Source organism: Moschus berezovskii, chromosome 3 (assembly GCF_049115385.1).
Source record: "Moschus berezovskii isolate FMDL1 chromosome 3, NW_MosBer_1.0, whole genome shotgun sequence".
Taxonomy (NCBI): Eukaryota; Metazoa; Chordata; class Mammalia; order Artiodactyla; family Moschidae; genus Moschus; species Moschus berezovskii.
In genome coordinates, this window is record NC_142462.1 from 77069295 (window position 1) to 77089991 (window position 20697).

General features: G+C 42.4%; 1 protein-coding gene across 1 annotated transcript in view; it reads left to right on the plus strand.

The window, feature by feature from the left end:
- The first annotated feature begins 1502 nt into the window (after window positions 1-1502).
- Window positions 1503-20697, plus strand: part of JAZF1 (JAZF zinc finger 1) — a 336014-nt gene continuing 316819 nt past the window's right edge. The window contains exon 1 of the mRNA XM_055420966.2: window positions 1503-1797. Coding sequence (XP_055276941.1) covers window positions 1683-1797 — 115 coding nt within the window. The 5' untranslated portion in view covers window positions 1503-1682. The remainder of the gene's footprint in view (window positions 1798-20697) is intronic.

Here is a 20697-nt window from a genome sequence, read left to right on the forward strand (position 1 = left end):
TTCAACCCAACTCTCATCTCAACAAAAGTTTGTTACCCTGTGAGCTGGCAGACAAGAGAGGGGCCAGAAAAGAGGAAATGCCACGGGTGAGGGCACTCATCACCCTCAATCACTGTGACTCTCAGGTTGTAAAACGTTTTGTGGTGCCTTCTCTCTAAATTCTCAAATGAAAAGAATCAAGAATCCTACTAGAAAAAACACTAGAAATGAATATAGTTTATTTTATGGAGAGGGAAATACTATTTCTCTGTGTATCTGCACCAGAGGATAAGTGAAATTTGTCTTAAAGAAAAATGCTATATTCAGTATACTTCTATAATGAAAAAATGCACTATGAGATCATAAACTGCTGATAATATGTAGGCACCTGTAAAAGTGCTATCAAAAAACAGAAGATTTAAAAGTAAAAATATCAGTAAAATTGTGGGGACAAGGAGGTAATTGATTCTTAGCAAAATGAGGTTTCAGATAAGCTACCTGATGCAACTTTAAGTGCTTAACTGGTCCACATTATGGATTAAATACTCACAGAATGGTGTAGACTGATTGGAAGAACCTCTTCTCTTTTAGGTGAAAATATGTCCCTTGATTCTCTTTCTACTCCTTTTAGCCTTAACTAATTCTGTATCCTTTCTATGATAGTTTTGCTCCCTGGAAGCCACATGGGTTAATCTGCAGATCTGAGTTGGGGCAGTGGGGTATTGTAATTTGGGGAAATGAAATTATTTTAGTTTTTGTTTTCCCAAAAGGAGCAGGGAATATTAGAAACGTGGTACACTTGTAAAACACAGGCAAATGCACTTGACAATCAAGCACTCTATTTTGAAATTTAAATAAAGCTAAGATTTTCTTCTGGCCTAGAGGGAAACTTCATTAAAATCAATTAGTACAATCCTCCAGAGGAAATGGGCTCTTTTTTTTTTTAAGGTTTAAAGAGTAAGGTGCACACAATTACCTTTCCTGGATCCTTTGTGAATGTCAGTATCAAACCTAGCAGGTGGCTAGGTGCAAACAAACGTCCTCGACAGGGGCCTGGGTAACTCCCTAAGTTCTCATTGAAGGGATATAAGTGTAATTAATGGATGTATATTGGAGAAGGAAACGGCAACCCACTCCAGTGCTCTTGCCTGGAGAATCCCAGGGACGGGGGAGCCTGGTGGGCTTCCGTCTATGGGGTCACACAGAGTCGGACACGACTGAAGTGACTTAGCAGTAGCAGCAATGGATGTATATATACCAGGAATGTAATATACATAACCAAGGAGGCGCCAAACTGATTGCATGTATTACCAACTGTGAAGGGCAGGCCGAGGGAGATAAAGTTGGTGGCAGGCGCTCCCAGGTGAGGCCTCAGTCCAGGGGCGGAGGTTGGGGCCGCACAGCTGTTGCCGCGCGCCCTGGTCCCTCCTCCCAGCTGCGGCGGCTTCACCCCCACCCCCACCCTCCCCCCGCCGCTCCCAACGCCGCCGCCGCCTCCCCTCCGCCTCCCGGTCTCTCCTCGCAGTCCTGCCATCGCTCTCGCCCCCTCTCCCTCTGTCCCGTCCTCTCCGCTCCCCTCACCCCGCCTCTCTCCCCCTCCCCCAGCCCCTCCTCTCCTCACCCCACCCTGCCTGCCTCCCTCCCTCCGCCCGCCTGCCCGGCGCTCGCTGAGCCGACACCAGGGGGGCTCTCGATGTAGCACCATGACAGGCATCGCCGCCGCCTCCTTCTTCTCCAATACCTGCCGGTTCGGGGGCTGCGGACTCCACTTCCCCACCCTGGCCGACCTCATCGAGCACATCGAGGACAACCACATCGGTAAATGGCCCGGGGGTGGGCGGGGGTGCCCGGCGTGCGGAAACTCCTGCCCCGGCGAGAACCCCAGAATGGCCAGGGCTGGTTAGGAGCGAGGAAGGCGGCGGCGGGGCGGGGAGGGTGTGTTCGAGCCCGGGGCATGGGGGTGGCGGGATGCGGAGGCGCGAGGTGCCGGGGGGCGGCGGGGAGCAGGGTGGGGGAGGGGGCGGGCGCCCCGAGGTGCGGCGGGCGGGCTGGGGGATTCCGCGGGGCGCGCGCGCCGGCGGCGAAGTGCTTGGGAGTGGGGCTGCGCTGCGGCGGGGGCGGCGGGAGGAGGGACGCGGCGGCGGGGAGATGCGGCGGCGGGGCCGGGCGCGGGGCTGAGGGCGCGGCGGGGCCGGCCGGCCGGCGCTGGGCAGCGGCGCGGAGTTAGTTGGCCCCGGTGGTCGGGGCGGCCAGGGGCGGCGGGGGGCGGGAGCTGCATGCCGCCCGCCGCTTCCGCCCGGGCTCGAGCTGTCAGGGCTCGGCGGCGGCTGCAGCCGCTGGGAGGTGGGAGCGGGGGGGCGGGGGTGGCTCCACCGCGGCAGCCATTCCGCTTCCTCCTCCCGCCGCCGCCGCCACTGCGTCCTGTCAGCGCCGGTTGCTAGGTGTGGTGCGCCGGGAGGGGGCCCGGAGCCGAGGCCGCGGGCGGAGGACCGGCGCTCTCCCTCTCCACGGCGGCCGCAGGGCTCTCTGGCCTGGGGGCGCCCGCCTCTGCCCGGGCCTGGCGCGGATGCCCGGGCGCTGCGGGCAGAGGTCCCGGGTGCGCCCGCGGGCCGCGCCCAGCACCCAGGGCCGCGCCGCCCCGGAGGTCCCTGCGGCTGCGTCTGCTGGAGAGCCATCCCCCGGGGACCCGGGGTCGGGCATTTAAATGCGCCCCGGCTGTGAGATTTGCCTTTCAAATGGTGCTAGGCCCGAGGTGCGTCGGCTGCGCCGAGGATCCGCAGCGGCGGCCTGCGCAGCGCCCGGGGCGCGGGGGACTTCGTGGCCGCGGGGGAGGGGGCGCCCTGCGGGGCTGCGACTTTCTCTTCCTTCCCAAGAGCCCGAGGCCTTTCAACAAGTCCTTAATTCGCACACGAGCTTGCACACATTTACACGCTCCTATCCGCAGCCCCTCCGAGGAGAGATGAGTCTGGTTCGTGTGGCTCGGCCGATCCATCCACCTGCGGAAGGTGTGGCCGGCGCCCACGAGTTGTCCTCTGTGGGCTGGATGGTGAAGGGACCGCGTGGTGCCCTAACGGGGCTGTCTAATCCAGAGAACCTGTGAATTGCCCCCAGAAAATCACTTCCCAGTGAATGCTGTGGATTCACCCATGTCGATGCTGCTCACGTTTCTACAAAGTTGAGAGAATAAATCACTACTGCTGTCTATTTATGCACGAATAAAATGAGGCCGAGCCTTATGCGCCTTCTCTGAGTATAATGCTTTCTGTGCACACAGTGCGTGCTTAATAAGTGTTGAATGCTGCTTGAGAATGGGTATATGATGGGACGTCCAGAATGGGAAATACTCATTGAAAATGTCTGCAGAACGTCTTTCAAAAGATAATCTGGATGAGTAATTGTCCAGATTTTGAAACTTACAAAGTTCTGAAACATCCGTGTAATAGCTTTCGCCATCTCCTCTGATAAAGGTGTGACAGAAAAGCTAGGCAAGTTTTGGTAGTCGTAAAAGCAGGAGTTTAATGGAGTAGCATATTTGCTGATTCATCATCATGATTATTGAATAGGCATAACTCAAGGTGCTTAAGGAATAAATCAGATTTTTCATGATGAGTAGTTTAAAATAATACTTAAAAGTCCCGTAATACAAAGTTACAATGGAAGTTTTGTTAGTTCAAGTCGCTTCTCTTACTTTCAATGATAAGTAGAAAGTAATATATATATATAATGTAAATATATAAATAACATTTCCTAACCTAGGGAGGGATGCCATTGCATATCCCATTCATTCACTAGCAATTTTATTTTAGAATAAACTATAATGTAAGTAATAATTTCTCCACATTGCCTGCCTGCTTGGACTAGCTAGTTAAAAGGAAATATAAATTATATTTATTAAAATGTGTTAAAGACAGTTATCTATTTGAGGGTTTAAGTTTGTAACCAGATAATTTTGAAACTAACTCTTGGTGGATCACCAGTTAAGTTTGCAGAGATTGTCTTTAGCGTTGTGCAAACATTTTTAAGAGGGTTTTAAGATTCTATAAATTTTATAAATTTAAATTTTAAGTGATGGTCACTTCCAAAGGGCTAGTATTTTTCTCTTGTGAAAATATTGAACAGTTAAATGTACAACAATAGCTGTGACTTAAGTGAATTTTGGGGCACTGCTAACAATTACTATACTTTGAAATTAGTTTGAAACCAGAAAACTTTATGGAAAGTAAATGTTAAAATGAACAAACACTTAAAATTCCCTGGGTGAAGAGACCAACTGAAACTATATTCTGTACCTTAAAGTGAGGAGAAGCCCCTCACTTTGAAAGACAGCCCAGTATGCAAAAAGAAGAACTGATTTAAAGAAGAATAAATACAATCTGGTTTTAGTAGGAAGTATCATATAAATACACTTCCAATGAAGAGACATGAGTGAAAATACATCAGACAAAGCATTTGGTGAAAGTTCTATACTACAGGTATTATTAAGTGGAATTTATTGTTTGTGGTTGTCTGTATATTTTTGGAGAGAGATGGTTATATTTAATGACTGATTTACCAGTTCTATATTCTTGTCATCAAGTGGCCACAGTAAAAAGATGCATGAAAAGATTATCAAAAGATATAATATTACCTGTAATTTTTTCAAGTAGCATGTTATTTAGAAATCACAGGAGCGTTAGAGGTGTGCCTAATGGCAGGTCCATCTTGAGGACCTTTCTGAGTTACTGCCATTTAACCACTAGTCAGAATCCTTAAGCAGTAATGAGATGAAGGTTTATGGATGGGAATATGGCATATATCTTGCATGAGAGATTTTTCAAGGCCTTTAGTGTTCAAGGCCCATAGTTTTCATAATAACTGTATTGTTTGGTTCAGATTAAGTGCATTAAGTTGAAAGTAGCTGTTACAGATAAATACTCAACTCTTTTTGTTAACCAATTGCACACACCCATTAGCCAGGATTTGGGGCTGTAGAGCTGAAGAAAGTATGATTTCCCCTTCCTCTGTTTTAGCTCTCCTCCTTTCTCCTGGAGGAATGCCTCACCTGAGGTCCCGTTGTCTTGTGTTTCATTGCTGGTCTAGTCCTGGAGCACCTGTCTCCATGTACAAGCCGAGTACCCCGACTAAAACCCTCCTCCCAACCTAAATTGCCTAGAAATTTCACAGCCCTGCACCTGTGAAGTGTTTCTATGTCAGCTTCGCTATTAATTCATTCATACCTTGGCTCTGTTTCCTGGAGATGGAAAAAGCTGATCAAGATTTGTTTGCTTCTTACTGTTAAGTAGATACTTGAGTTTGTAGAAACACTTTTGACACGCACATCCTAGGTGGGTGAAGTTGAGTTGGTAACTAGAAATCAAAGAAAAACCGAGAGGACTAAATTTAGCTTTGAATGTCTTGTCACAGACTCATGGGACTTCGCTTGGTCCGCGCATCCCAGTGCCCCAACGCTGTGAAGTCTTTTGGCCTCAGAAAGAAATCATTCTTACTAGATGTGATTATTTGGTACATTTGTAAAAGTACCTCTATATTTTTTATGTATTAATATATATCAAGCACCTAATTTGTAATAGGTGTAGTTCTAGGCGCTTGGTATATTTTGGTGAACAAATTTCCCAACCTTTGGGGAATTTGTGTTGTAGTGGTGGGAGATAGACAATAAATAGCATAAAATATAAATTATGTAGTATCCTGGTTAGTGGTATGGAAAGAGTCCTGTTACAGCAGGCTGAGGTGGATTGGGAGATGAAATGTTGGAATTTTTAATTGGTTGGTCAGGATAGGCCTTTCTGTGAAGCTGATAGGTGATTCACAATCTTCACAGAAATGAAGGAGTTAGCCATGAGGACAACCAAGGAACACTGATGTCCAGGCAGAGGGAACAGATAGTGCAAAGGCTCCCAGGTAGCCTGCACATCTTAAACTGAAACACAGATTTTACTGGATTCAGTTACTCTTGTGATAGTACTAAACTAGCAGGTTATTTAGAACCTTCTACAGATGTTAGGGACTTCAGCTTTGCCATTGTTGATTGGGATTTTCCTGTTAGGGCTCCATAAGGAGATGGGGTATCATTGACTAATAGTGGCTTGCCGTAGCTATGATTTGGTGGATCTCGACCCTGAATGTCAGCAGGTTTCTCGTTGTGAGTTTCTACTTGTTAGTTTCCTCATCTCCAAAACCTGGGTAATAAATCCATGCTGCTTCATTTCATAGGATAGATTCATAGACCATATAATTAATAAATATCAAAATCTCTGGAAAGAAAAATAAGGTAGTTATTATCAACAATATAGAATTTGACTCCTCAGACAGTTTGGTAAAAATTTGCATTCTCTTAAAGCAGCACTGTTGTATATTAAATAGATCAGGCAACAAGCCCTTATCCCTATTTTATAGGTGAGTAAACTGAGGCATAGAAAAATTACTTAATTTGCCTAAATTTCCATGACTGGTAAATATGAACAGAAATCTGAATTTCAGACAGGTATGCAGAGCTGGCCTTGTGCCAAACTGCCAAACAGGTGAAGAACTAGACCGTACTGGCCCTACTGTCCCTCCAGACCAAAGTGGTTTGTTTCCTCCGTAGAAAGTAACTCTGAACCCTTGAGATGAAGATTATATGAGGGCCCCATAGTGAACCCAGCTTGTTTGGTTTTGAATATGGTCTTCTGCCACTTATCAGCTATTTGACTGTGAACAAATGACTTTACCACACTGAGCTTCAGTTTTCTCTGCTGTCTAATGAAGGTAGTAACAGCATCTACCCCAGGGAGTAGCTGTTGAGGATTACATGAGCTAATTTGTGTAAAGTACTCATTTTCTTAAGTAGTATTCAGTTATATACGTCATCCAGTTTCTTGCCATTTTGTGTGTTTGCCAAATAAGTATGTTGGAATCCGATGAAGGTGTGCATTAGAGTTTAGTAGGACATGGGTTGTGTCTACCTACAACTATGTAAAATCACTAGACTCATCCTAGGACAGACTGAGAATGGGAAATGGGACATCCTTCCACAGTCCAGCATTGGGGTTGCGGCTTCTGGCCATTTTTTGCTTCTGTGTGGCCAGAGGTACTTTAGATGCTGGCAAAAGTTGCCGCTATGGACTGGGAAGTGGTGTCAAGGCCAGCGGCTTCTAACATTGCCTTTCCTTGTGGCCTGCACTTATTTGAACAAAACTAGACTAGAAAGAGGCACTGTGCCTGGGCCCGTGGGCACATTTCCGCGAGGGCATTTCCTGTGGGGAGGAGGAGTGACTGAGTGAATAAATGAAGGAGTGAGAGGCTTGTCACTGCCTGCCCTGCTCTTTGCCTGCACCCTGTAGCTTGGCGGCAAGGTGCCCTGTTATTTCCTCTATGGTTCACCAGAAGGTCCCACGTAGATAGTTGGGGGGAGTTTTAAGTGCGTGTGTGTGCACAAGTGGGTGCATATACCCATGTGCACAGACCACACGGTGGGGGACCCCTCACTGTGAAGCTTCATGGCATTCTCCAAAGCACTGTCTTCAGTGGCTTTTCCATTTGCCCACTTGTCTCCTGAAAACAGTCAAATCACCCTTTATAAAACATTGCTAGGGGACACACTGACTCGTAAGTTTCACAAGCTTCTGATTGTTTCTTGTAGTGTCCTTTTCTGATATGTGACTGAAATGTACAGACAGAAAAACTCTGCCTACCACCTACTAACTGTACAGAAGCTCCCATATTCTTTGGAAACTAGTTTCCTTTACAGTGCATATATTTTGGTGACATCTGCCACCATGACACTTCTAGAAGTGCAAACTGGAAGCTGTTTTCAGAAAAACCAATTCTTTCGTTGATGACAGGAAAGAAGCCTCCAGACTGGAGAAGGCTGGTGACACTTGAGAGGGGCTTTCCTAGGACTGTCTGGAAGCCAAAAGCCTTGAGATTTAGACTGAGGTCCCAGAGACAGGACATAATGCTGTTGAAGCCCTTAAAAATCCTCTCTTTCTTCCAGTTTTTGTCTTAAAGACAAGAACCATACCCTGGGCTTCTCTGGTGGCTCAGAATCACGAGACCTGGGTTCTATCCCTGGGTTGGAAAGATCCCCTGGGGAAGGGAATGGCAACCCACTGCAGTATTTTTGCCTGGAGAATTCCATGGACAGAGGAGCCTGGCAGGCTACATGTCGTTAAGTTTCTCTTCCCACCACATCTTTACCCTTACCCTCAGATCTTAACAGTGCAGACATGGCCTGGGTACGACTGAAGAAATACTTGCTGGATTGCAGATAATACATTTCGTTTCATGACAGGATAATAGATTTGTTCCGTTAGCCATATTGATCTGGCTAAAGAGTGGAATAGCAAACATTGTTTTATTTAGAATTTGAAAATCAAACTTCAAATGTCAGAAGTTAGTTTGTTTTTAAAAAGGCTTTCCTTTAATATGCTAAATCAGTTGAAAGAAAATTATGTTTTCCCCTTGCACTAAGCACTGTAATCTTGCAGTAGTTTTCACCTTTTTTTTTTTTTTTTAAAGTCTGGCTGCAAGCACGGAACAGATTAATGGATGTTCTCTTTAAGAGTGAAGTCTTCCCAGTAACTTTCTTTCTACTTTGGCAGGAGTCAAAGTGCCTCTTTTGGGTCAGTAACTACAGACTCTCTCTGTCCAAGACCAGAGAGCATTGAAAGTCTCTTGATGGCCTGGCTCACCCATTGGCCTCCTCAAGGAAGCCCTGTTCTTTGTCTGCCAGGCTCTAATGGTGACTTTATTCTGAGCTAGACCTCCTTGAAGGCACAAGATCTGGATACCATGTTGTTAACTTGAAAAGACTCACTCTTTCTCTGATATTATGCATATATAGAATTAATGTATATACATAATGTATAGATAAATGCTGTATATATAAAACATTATACAGATGCATATATAAATGATACATATGTTTTTACATGTATGTATATATACACCACACATATGTGTACATATATACATATGTGTATTTATATGTGTGTATATAATATATTCATTCTAGAGCACTGTGGATAGTGAGGATTACCACATACATTTTTGAGTATTTTCTGTCTATAGTACTTAAGACTGTACTTCCTGTTTCCAATGAATTGAAATTTATTTGGAGAGATCAGACATATACAGACTGAGATAAATGATGAACGATAAAGGGGACCACAGAGACTGATTCATTGTGAAGCTCATGAATTGTAAGAGCCAGGGCCCCTCACTTGTACAATACATGTTTTACCATTTCTGCATACATTGCTTGGGTCCACCTAGACCTTTCCAAGGGCCTGGAGGGACCCTCTACTAGTGTACACAGGCATGCATTCATGGATAGCATCATAATTTGTAAGGCATAAAATTTTAATTGCAGGTAACACCCTTTTCCACTCTTAGACTTCCTTTCTATGACATTTCTTCTTGCCTTTGGTGACACTGGAGTTTAGAGTGTTTCTGAGATACAGCTAAGGAAGATTTGAATTGCAGACACTTTTAGTTTGGGTTGAGTGGAATGTATTTATTCAGCTCACAGTTTTCTTTAGTTAAGTTATTCCTAGCCATCCTAGGGTAAGACTCACTGCCCGGGAATGCCATCCAGTGTTCCAGCTCACCTGGGGTCTGTCCACACGAGAGGGGTGAGTTAGTACTGCAGTATGAGTCTATACCATGACATCTGCTAGTGGAAACATGGTTTGAATATGGTATGGAGCCAGAAGCAAGTCTGAAAAATTCTTCTACTTATTAGATGTATAAAACTGTAAGTAAAAGATTCAGCTCTTATTTAAGTATATTTGATATGGAAGCTCTTTCTGTTAAGAATGTACCCAATAATGCAAATACACATTCATAAATACGCCATGTTTTTTAATGAGAATTCTGTGTTTGTTTCTTGTTCAGTTGAACACACACACTCATACACACACACACATCAGTGACAACAAGCATTACTGAGTGTTATCAAAACAAAAAATATTTAAACTTAGTCAATGCACTAGAAAATGTGGAATGCCCTGAATTCTTTAGGCTCACATGTGAAAGAAATAGGTGTTTACAAATTTGACAATAATCCTAAAAATTTATATGGCATTTAAAACGGACCTATGAGGCTGAAAGTAACTTTTCTGAATTATCAATAATTAAAAATACATTTTGATCACGAATGTGTGTGGTTTGTGCTTTATAGAAATGATATTAATATAAATCATTGTCATATGAGAAGTAATCAGAGTGTGCAGCCCAAAAGAAGTATTTACAGCAGTGTTTCCGTGTTTCAGATTCACATAGTGGATTCTTTTTCTGGATCTTGGTTTTGTGATGTTTTGGTAAGGTCAGCTTTAAAATTTTGGGTTTTGTTGTAACTTTTTAATCTAATCACTTTTCTAAGCATTTTGTATTTGTGATGTTGCATTTTTTTCATAAACAGAGTCTAAATCTGTAGGTTCCATAAAACTTGGCTACGTTTCTTGGTACCAGATAGAGAATCATTACTGTTCTAAACAATTTTCATAGAATGTCTAATTCACCGTTGTAGCAAGCTATGAATTAGACATTTCTTCCTAGAAGTGCTACCTTCTAATTGGGAATTAAGTATACTACCATATTAGCTGATTACCTTAACTGGTGAAATATGACTAGAATGCTTATTTTGATAAGATTAAAAGATAAACATTTTCCTTAGTAAATAGAATCTTTATAATTGGTCCTTTCTTCTTTGTGCTGTAGTGTGGGCTCATGTCGCTACCTACAGTAAGCGTATAGAATTATGTGCACCATACTTGGTGATAACCACCTGTGTACTTTGCCTCCCCCAGAAACTCAGTCCTTTTCTGGAGGACTGGGCTTTGCTATTCTAGCTTCTTCAACAAGTGTTTTCAGAAAACAGCAATCGAGAAACGTCTTGCACTATAGAAATAATAAGTTTCAAAGGTAACTTTGGCGGTGAAAAACATTTTTGAAGACTGTCATCTCTGGAAGGGTGCATTTGTGAGGGCTTACATATTTATTTGTTTATGTGTATATGTTTATGATACACACCAGTTATGCAGTTAGTCTAGGATAATTTATATTAGGGAAATTGGAAGAGAAAATCCATTTCTTTATTTTTACACTTGGATATTGAACTTGGTTAGTCTTTTTCCAGGTTGAGGATATTGTGAAGTTTAGTTGTATCATTGTTTGCTTTACCTACAATATTTGGTTGCCTAGAACATTCTAGGACTAAAACAATGCTAGGACAAAAGTATATCTTGCATCCCTCCCACGTCTTTGCCTGAGAGGTTTAGTATAAAGGAGGTGGGGTTTTGGGGGGGAAGCTGGGACTGTGAAGCTGGACAGAACTGGATTTTGAATCCTGAATCCACTTGGACAGTTCCGACCATCTTATTTACATAAAATAGTGACAATAATCTACTAGAATTAAGCACCCCATGAGTGAGGCACTGGTTAGCTGCTTTATGTGCATTGTCTAGAAGTTAAGTATTAGTCCCATTTGATGCAAGACACAAGATTATACACAGCCAGTAAAATGCTCAGGGGAGGGAGGGGCAAGCTTTGCTTTCTGGTGTCTGCATATCCCTTAGTACTTGCTCTTTATAAACTGAATTTTTATAAAATACTTGCATTTTAATAGAAGGCTTTTGTGTACCTAAGTGTCTTAACATTCAGAATGGCTGCATTTCTAAAGGGAAATGTTTGGGTGGCTGGGGAAATACTGCTTTTGGTAGAAACAGAAATGTTTTGAGGCTTCTAAGAAAATGTTAGGAGGATCCATGAGCATCCCAGTAACAACAGTGAAAACAATGACTTGGCAATTCTAAAATGATTATAATTACTGAATTGTCTAAAGATACTAACCAGTTTTCTCTCCTTTACTGATACTTTTTATCTGGGGGTAAAAGACTCTTTTCAAACACCATTTAACACTATTAACACTTATTAACATCTCTTTTACTTTAGATTTTCAAAATTAAAATGCTGTCATTATGTTCATGTTAATTATTTTAAAAGTTTGTTTGGACCAATGATACTTAACCAGACCTAGCTGTATGAATATTGTGAATTAAGAGCCGGAACCCTGGCCTCTTGGCATGTGTGTCCAGCCCTCCCTGCTGGACATTCGCTGGTGGCATTTACAGAGAGGGCACACTGTAGGTCACATTACTGTGTCACCGTACCTCAGATGGCTGGTGCAGGAGTATATCTGAGCCAATGGAAGACCCTCTTTTCTTGCCTAACATTGAGTGAAAAGTTTCTCGAATGCTAATTTAACTGCCTGATTCTCAATGTATGGCATAATTATATAAGAAATGTCTAAAGCAGGGGAATCTGTAGAGACATATTTGTACAGCTTACTGTTAAGCAAATTGAATATCATGATAATAAGCGTAAATTATGCCCATATTCCCTCTGGTATCAAACAAAAATATATATTATGGGAAACCATCGCTTCTGAAGTTGCAGATGAACTTCTCTAGGCCTCTGACTGTGTTGAGCTCATCTCTTATTGGGGCATCTGACAGGCTGGTGTGTCTACGGGCTGAGACTCTTCAGGACTCCCAGCAGGAGTCACACAGGTGTTTCATGGCCCCATGTAATCTGTAGCTAGTTTAGATTTTAGATCTTGAGCAAATAGATCTTTTGATAGAATATTTTTGACCCGAGATGTCTGGGGTTTGGCACCAACTCAACCCAGTGGTTGACAGTGTGTGATTTACGTTAAGATGGTTCAGTGTTCTGCTAGGGCTGGAAACTCCCATTTATATCTTGGCTTCACTTTAGCATTTTCAGGGACCCACACCAAAAGGTCTGCTGGAAAAGTATGCAAATATCAGACGAAAAATTTTGGTCAAGAGATGTTAAGTCATATGTACCTTTCACTTTGGATGTTAGAATAAAGAAATGATATTTTGTCAAAACCTGGGAAAACTGTTCAGTTCAGTCACTCAGTCGTGTCTGACTCTCTGCGACCCCATGGACTGGAGCGCTCCGGACAAGATGATAGCATCGTAAATATTTATGTCATGTTGTCATGTAAAGTGATGAGAGTGATTCTCACCTGTGGAAATCAGTCTTATTGATTTATAAGTCACGCCTGTATAGCAGTAGTGTTTAAGTATGCAGTGCTCAACGGGAGCAGAATCACTTGCATGACCCTGGAAAAAATAAGGATGCCTGGGCTCCACTCCAAGACCTTCTGGTGTGCTTGACCAGAGGTGGTCTGGGTTTGAGCTTCAAAAAGTTGATTCTCATATGTTGCCAAGGTTGGGAACCCCTTGGCTTTTGAAATAATAACATTGTGAGGGTTAGGGAGTGTGAGAAAGGAATCAGACTTTTAAAGAACTGTAAATTTGGGGGGGTTCATTCAAATAGATGTAATTTTTTTAATGTACTTTTTAGTTTTACTGGAGGCAGGCATTTAATATAGGCCAATATGAAGACATCATACCAACTCAGGTATGTAGGTAGTGCAGACATGCTCAAACTAGGGAGCCTAAGAGTCTAAAACTCAGATGCCCTCAGAATGCAATATACATATGAGTGAACTGACCAAGTTCAGTGTCACTTGGAGTAGGGGCAACTCTGGCAGACTGGAGAGTCCTTCAGTTCAGTTCATTTCAGTCGCTCAGTCATGTCTAACTCTTTGTGACCCCATGAACTGCAGCACGCCAGGCATCCCTCTCCATCACCAACTCCTGGAGTTTACCCAGACTCATGTCCATTGAGTCGGTGATGCCATCCAGCCATCTCATCCTCTGTCGTCCCCTTCTCCTCACGCCCTCAATCTTTCCCAACATCAGGGTCTTTTCAAATGAGTCAGCTCTTTGCATCAGGTGGCCAAAGTATTAGAGTTTCAGCTTCAACATCAGTCCTTCCAATGAACACCCAGGACTGATCTCCTTTAGGATGGACTGACTGGATCTCCTTGCAGTCCGAGGGACTCTCAAGAGTTTTCTCCAATACCACAGTTCAAAAGCATCAATTCTTTGGCGCTCAGCTCTCTTTATAGTCCAACGCTCACATCCATACATTACTACTGGAAAAACCGTAGCTTTGATTAGACAGACCCTTGTTGACAAAGTAATGTTTCTGCTTTTTAATATGCTGTCTAGATTGGTCAAAACTTTCCTTCCAAGGAGTAAGTGTCTTTTAATTTCATGGCTGCAGTCACCATCTGCAGTGATTTTGGAGCCCCCAAAAATAAAGTCAGCCACTGTTTCCCCATCTATTTGCCATGAAGTGATGGAACTGGATGCCATGATCTTGCTTCACTTAAAAGAGCAGCTGCTACTGACCTGCAGCCAAGTGCTACCATATTGGAGTGCAGGCCCTTTTTCAACAGGTTCTATTATTATTGTTACTGCTGCATTTAGAAATTAGGAATTAAGATTTTTATATGAAATTTACCTTTGAATGTTTGTAACTGATATAGATGAATTTTAAAACATTGTGCAAGAAAACTACAGCATTGCACAGAGATGGTAATGATGGGCCCTGTGTTATAATGGAGTACATTTGAATGCTGTGATGCAGAGTAAACTTCGAAGACCATTCTTTCCAGCAAGGAAGTGTGAAATGGTTGACTGTTTTTCTAATGTGATTTAAAATTTTTCTTTTATACCAAATTCTAAAAAAATGAGCTTTCATCCTGAAGGTGTATTAGTGTATATAATCTCTCTGTACCTTATTTTCTTTGTCTCTAAAATGGAGTAATAGTATGTATCTCAAAGTGTAATGAGGTGGCACTAGCGGTAAAGAACCTACCAATGCAAGAAACATAAGAGACAAGGGTTCAATTCCTGGGTCAGGAAGATTCCCTAGAGGAGGGCATGGCAACCCATTCCAGTATTTTTTGCCTGGAGAATCCCCATGGACAGAGGAGCCTGGTGGCCCGCAGTCCCTGAAGTCACAAAGAATCAGACACGACTGAAGCGATTTAGCAGCCAAGAACCAGTGAGGTACTACACATATATGGTAGCTGTTGGAACTCTGCAGAATTCTGAAAAGAAAGCTCTCCAGTGAGTTCCCTTCATTGTCTCTAGGGGGAGCTGTGTGGAGGCGTTACTGTAGGGCAGTCAGGGTGCTGCCTGCAGTCCCACTACCTCTGTGACCTTAGCCAAATTATTCAGTTTCTCTAGACCTCAGCTTCTGTGAAATGAGGAAAATTAGTATTTATCTCAGAGTGTTGTTATGAGGATTAAATAAAAACGTGCATTCGAGGGGCCTGGCAACCAGGAAGCCCTCCATAAATGTTAATACTTATAGGATTGTACCATTTTCTTATATACATGATCATGCTCCCAGTGCCACTATCCTCAGATCCTAGTGTCCTCTTTTTTCATAATACAGTGAAAGAAGATGAATTCAAATAACCTTATCCATTTCTGTTCTCTGTTAAGCATTTTCACTTTGAGATATTTGATGAGATTCGATTTCCCTGGTAGAGTTTCAGTTTGTGTTTGAATAAGTCATACTGAATGGTCGTCGGAATCCATGAGCTGTTAAAACATTCCATGCACAAATTCTTGCTGTTTCAAAATATACCAGCCTTAATTTAGTATTGTTTGTCTGGATCTAAGTTTTTGAAACGTTAGATCATGTGATTAGAAAAATGACTTCCATATTTGATAAATACAATTTTCTGTTTGGGAGAAAAGGCAATTTGGGAGGCTAGAGAGATTTAAAGTATGTAAACAGAAAACATAATTTTTTCATGTTGTACTAAGTAAGCAATAGAAAAACAAGAGATGGCTTTGAATGTATTTTTTGTGATGGTTTATTGTGAATGATTTGAAAGGGGATTTGTAGGGCTTTTATGAAGAAATCCAAGAACATGACTGTAGGACTAACAAAATGCCATGTTCTTGTTAAGTGGCTGTGCATCTCTTTAATAATAGTTCTTGAAATTTCACATATGCAAATACTGGAAGCTTCTCAGGAAAGTCCCAGGATAGGCCTTGTTTTAGAGGCTTGAGTGGCAATAGTTGAGTTGTTTACTGATTGCAGAAGACATTTAAAATACTTGATTCCTAAATGGTATCTGACAATGACTGAAATCTTTTTCAGTCCTGTAGCATATATTTCCACCGGGTTTCCCCTTTGAAGCGTATGCTGGGGTCTGATACAGTTAAGCAGCTGGTCCAGGCTTGTGAGACTTATCAATAATTGAATTTAAAAGTGGTTTGCAACTCTTTTATTACTGAGGGTCTCTTTTGTTACTTTCCTTCTCCCTCCCCTGAGAATTCCAAGTCTTGAAAGATTTTTGTTCAACAGTCAACCTGACTTAGTAAGTAATTAAATGCTTTGTTTTTTTTTGCATTTTCATGCAGCAGCAGCTAAAACTCTCAATTTTTGTATTTGATACATATTTATGAGTAGCAGCTATGTGAGTATGACACAATTAAAGTCCGTGCTCACTGGAGAAGCAGACAAAACACTTCAGTTCAGTTCAGTTCAGTTCAGTCGCTCAGTCGTGTCCGACTCTCCGCGACCCCATGAATCACAGCACGCCAGGCCTCCCTGTCCATCACCAACTCCCGGAGTACACTCAAACTCATGTCCACAGAGTCGGTGATGCCATCCAGCCATCTCATTCTCCGTCGTCCCCTTCTCCTCCCGCCCCCAACCTTTCCCAGCATCAGAGTCTTTTCCAGTGAGTCAACTCGTCGCATGAGGTGGCCAAAGTATTGGAGTTTCAGCTTTAGACAAAACACTTACATAAGATAATTTCAAACAGTCATAATGCTGTGAAGAAATACAGTGAGTCTGGAGAGAGAGGCTGAGAGGCCTGTTTGAGATGGGGGGGCATGTGGGAAGGGACCTGAATGGAGTAGGGGGTGTCTGGGTGTCTGGGGGAAGAGAGTGAAGGTGGGAAAAGAGCGGTTGTCAGGGGACTTAGCATGCTGACCTATGTCAACCAGTGTCACCTGAAGGAGTTAAAATAATTCCAGCCCGCAAAGATGATGTGGAATGTTGTGTAGCTTTATTACAATTATAGTTTCCACTATGCTTTTTGTAATATCCAAATAGCTCAAGGATCCCATTTCCACTTACAAAACCCTGTAGAGATTAGGAAACCCTAATTGGCTTCTAGAGCTCTTCAGATCTAGTTTATTTTTTGTTTAAACTTAAAAGTTCTATTTACATTTTGCAATCTGTGTTGAAATAAAATTTTTGACTAGTAAAATTCATTTAATGTTTGCTATTTTGGAGTGGAAGTGAGTATAAGGATTATCAGTAATCATGATGCAGTAAAAAAATAATAATCTTTGGTGTAGTTTTCAAACTTTGGGGACCTATGGATTTAAAAAAATTTTTCTTCTGGAGCTTTGTGAAATCTTGCATAGATTTTAGTGGATATGGCAGAAAGAGGGGTATGGGGTAAAGAGAGGAGAGAATGGTCTTGACAGCAGTAACTTAAAACATTGACAGAAGGACAAAAAATTACTGAGGGAGATTATATGGACCATGAGCCTGAAGATATTATTTCACCATCAGTTCCTTTTTTTTTTATTCTGAAAGGTAGTATTTTATGTAGCTCTACCATGAAAAAATAGATATTTTTTACTTTTTTTTCTTCTTCATCTTATGGGGAAATACTAGTGTAAACATTTCACTGTCAAATCAAGTCACATGGCCAGGCACAGAGCTGATAGGAAAGGAAATTTATTCCTCCCTAAGGGGAGGAGGGTAGATGTGAGTGAACAGTGATCCATTATTGCAGATGTCTTTTATCAGAAATAGAAAATATCCAAAAGCATTTGACATTTAGTATAGAGAGGTATATAAATTTTCCCTAAAATGATCACGTGAAAGAAAAGTGTTATTCGCTCAGTCATGTCCAGCTCTTTGCATGTAGCTCTGTCCATGGAATTCTCCAGGCAAGAACAGTGGAGTGGGTTGCCATTCCCTTCTCCAGGGGATCTTCCCAACCCAGGGATTGAACTCAGGTCTCCTGCACTGCAGGCAGATTCTTTACCATCTGAGCCACTAGGGAAGCCCAAAATGATTGTAATACAGTATAAAATAATAACATAATGATAATTATGTCAATTAATAAAACATATAGTTTATAATTAAATATATTAATTTAAATAATCAATATAATCAATATAATTTAATATAATAATCAATATAATATAATTACTATTAATACAATAATCAATATATTAATTCAGTTAATATAATAGTTAAATATAATTATTTAAATAATTTAAAATAATTTAATATAAAATTTATAATTAAATATAATAATTAATAATGATTATAATAATTAAATATTATTATTATTATAAAATAATATGGTATAGGAAGTTGCTCCCAGAGGCCATAGGAGACATACATTGGGACTCCCAAGTGAGGAAGGAATAAGTGTGCCACATGGAGAAATTAATACTTAGATGCAGTTAAATGATTTTTAACGAAGAATGGGGAATCTACTTTCCTGATTAGGGATGACCCCATTTCCATTCTGAAGGTAACTTAATCCAAAGGCTTCAATTTGGGTGGCCCAATGTTCTGTGCTTATCTTGAGTTCCTGAGCTGTTTGGCAAGGATCCGAAGGTTGAGAACACTTCCTGTGATGCCCTTTGCCAGCACACAGAGCTTTAGAAAAGCTTTGGGACTGCGTTGTGGAATGGGTCTGGTGTTCCTTCTCTTCCCCTGGTTCTGAGTTAGCATCACAGAGGATGGAAAAGGGCTGGCCTGCTAGTCCAGAGCCTGCTTTCCCCATGCTCCCACTGTGCATCACACCTTCTGGTGGCTGCGGGAGTGGTCACTGGTAGTGGTCACTGGTAGTGGACACCTCAGGTTCTGATTGGACTGCTCTTTGATTTGGGGCAACTTACTAATGTGTGTGTTTCTCATTTGCAAAGTGGGAAAGGTGACATCTACCGTGTTGGGCTGTCGTGAAGGTTAAGTAAGTGACAAGTCCTAGCACAGGGTCTGGAAATGTTAAATGTTTGATAAATACGAGCTGATACTGCTTTTATTATTGTCTGCCATGACAGGCGCTGCAGACAGCGTTCCATTATTGTTACTCTAGTGTTTCCATTTCTCCTCACTAAAGCCTCCGCCTCCAAAAGGCATGCTTTCATTTCTGGTCCCTTCTCTGCAGCGTCACTAAGTTTATGACGTAGGAACTCAAACCGATATCCACTCAATTGTATCCAGACATGTGTCTCTACCATGAAGCCTTTAACTCCAAGGACCAGATTCAGTTCAGTTCAGTTGCTCAGTCGTGTCTGACTCTTTGCAAACCCATGAACCGCAGCACGCCAGGCCTCCCTGTCCATCACCAGCTCCCGGAGTCTACCCAAACCCATGTCCATCGAGTCGGTGATGCCATCCAACCATCTCATCCTCTGTTGTCCCCTTCTCCTCCTGCCTTCAGTCTTTCCCAGCATCAGGGTCTTTTCCCATTAGTCAACTCGTCACATGAGGTGGCCAAAGTACTGGAGTTTCAGCTTGAACATCAGTCCTTCCAATGAACACCCAGGACTGATCCCCTTTAAGGTGGACTGGTTGGATCTCCTTGCAGTCCAAGGGACTCTCAAGAGTCTTCTCCAACACCACAGTTCAAAAGCATCAATTCTTTGGCACTCAGCTTTCTTTATAGTCCAACTCTCACATCCATACATGACCACTGGAAAAACCATAGCCTTGACTAGACGGACCTTTGTTGGCAAAGTAATGTCTCTGCTTTTTAATATGCTGTCTAGGTTGGTCATAATTTTACTTCCAAGGAGTAAGCATCTTTTAATTTCATGGCTGCAGTCACGATCTGCAGTGATTTTGGAGCCTAGAAAAATAAAGTCAGCCACTGTTTCCACTGTTTCCCCATCTATTTGCCATGAAGTGATGGGACAGATGCCATGATCTTTGTTTTCTGAATGTTGAGTTTTAAGACAACTTTTTCACTCTCCTCTTTCACTTTCATCAAGAGGCTTTTGAGTTCCTCTTCACTTTCTGCCATAAGGGTGGTATCATCTGCATATCTGAGGTTATTGATATTTCTCCCAGCAATCTTGATTCCAGCTTGTGCTTCCTCCAGCCCAGTGTTCCTCATGATGTGCTCTGCATAGAAGTTAAACAAAAGGGTGACAATATACAGCCCTGACGTACTCCTTTTCCTATTTGGAACCAGTCTATTGTTCCATGTCCAGTTCTAACTGTTGCTTCCTGACTTGCATGCAGGTTTCTCAAGAGGCAGGTCAGGTGGTCTGGTATGCCCATCTCTTTCAGAATTTTCCACAGTTTATTACAATCCACACAGTCAAAGGCTTTGGCGTAGTCAATAAAGCAGAAATAGGTGTTTTTCTGTAACTCTCTTGCTTTTTCGATGATCCAGCGGATGTTGCCAATTTGATCTCTGGTGCCTCTGCCTTTTCTAAAACCAGCTTGAACATCTGGAAGTTCGTGGTTCACATATTGCTGAAGCCTGGCTTGGAGAATTTTGAGCATGACTTTACTAGTCTGTGAGATGAGTGCAGTTGTGCGGTAGCTTGAGCAATCTTTGGCATTGCCTTTCTTTGGGATTGGAATGAAAACTGACCTTTTCCAGTCCTATGGCCACTGCTGAGTTTTCCAAATATGCTGGCATATTGAGTGCAGCACTTTCACAGCATCATCTTTCAGGATTTGAAATAGCTCAACTGGAATTCCATCACCTCCACTAGCTTTGTTCATAGAGATGCTTTCTAAGGCCCACTTGACTTCACATTCCAAGATGTCTGGCTCTAGGTG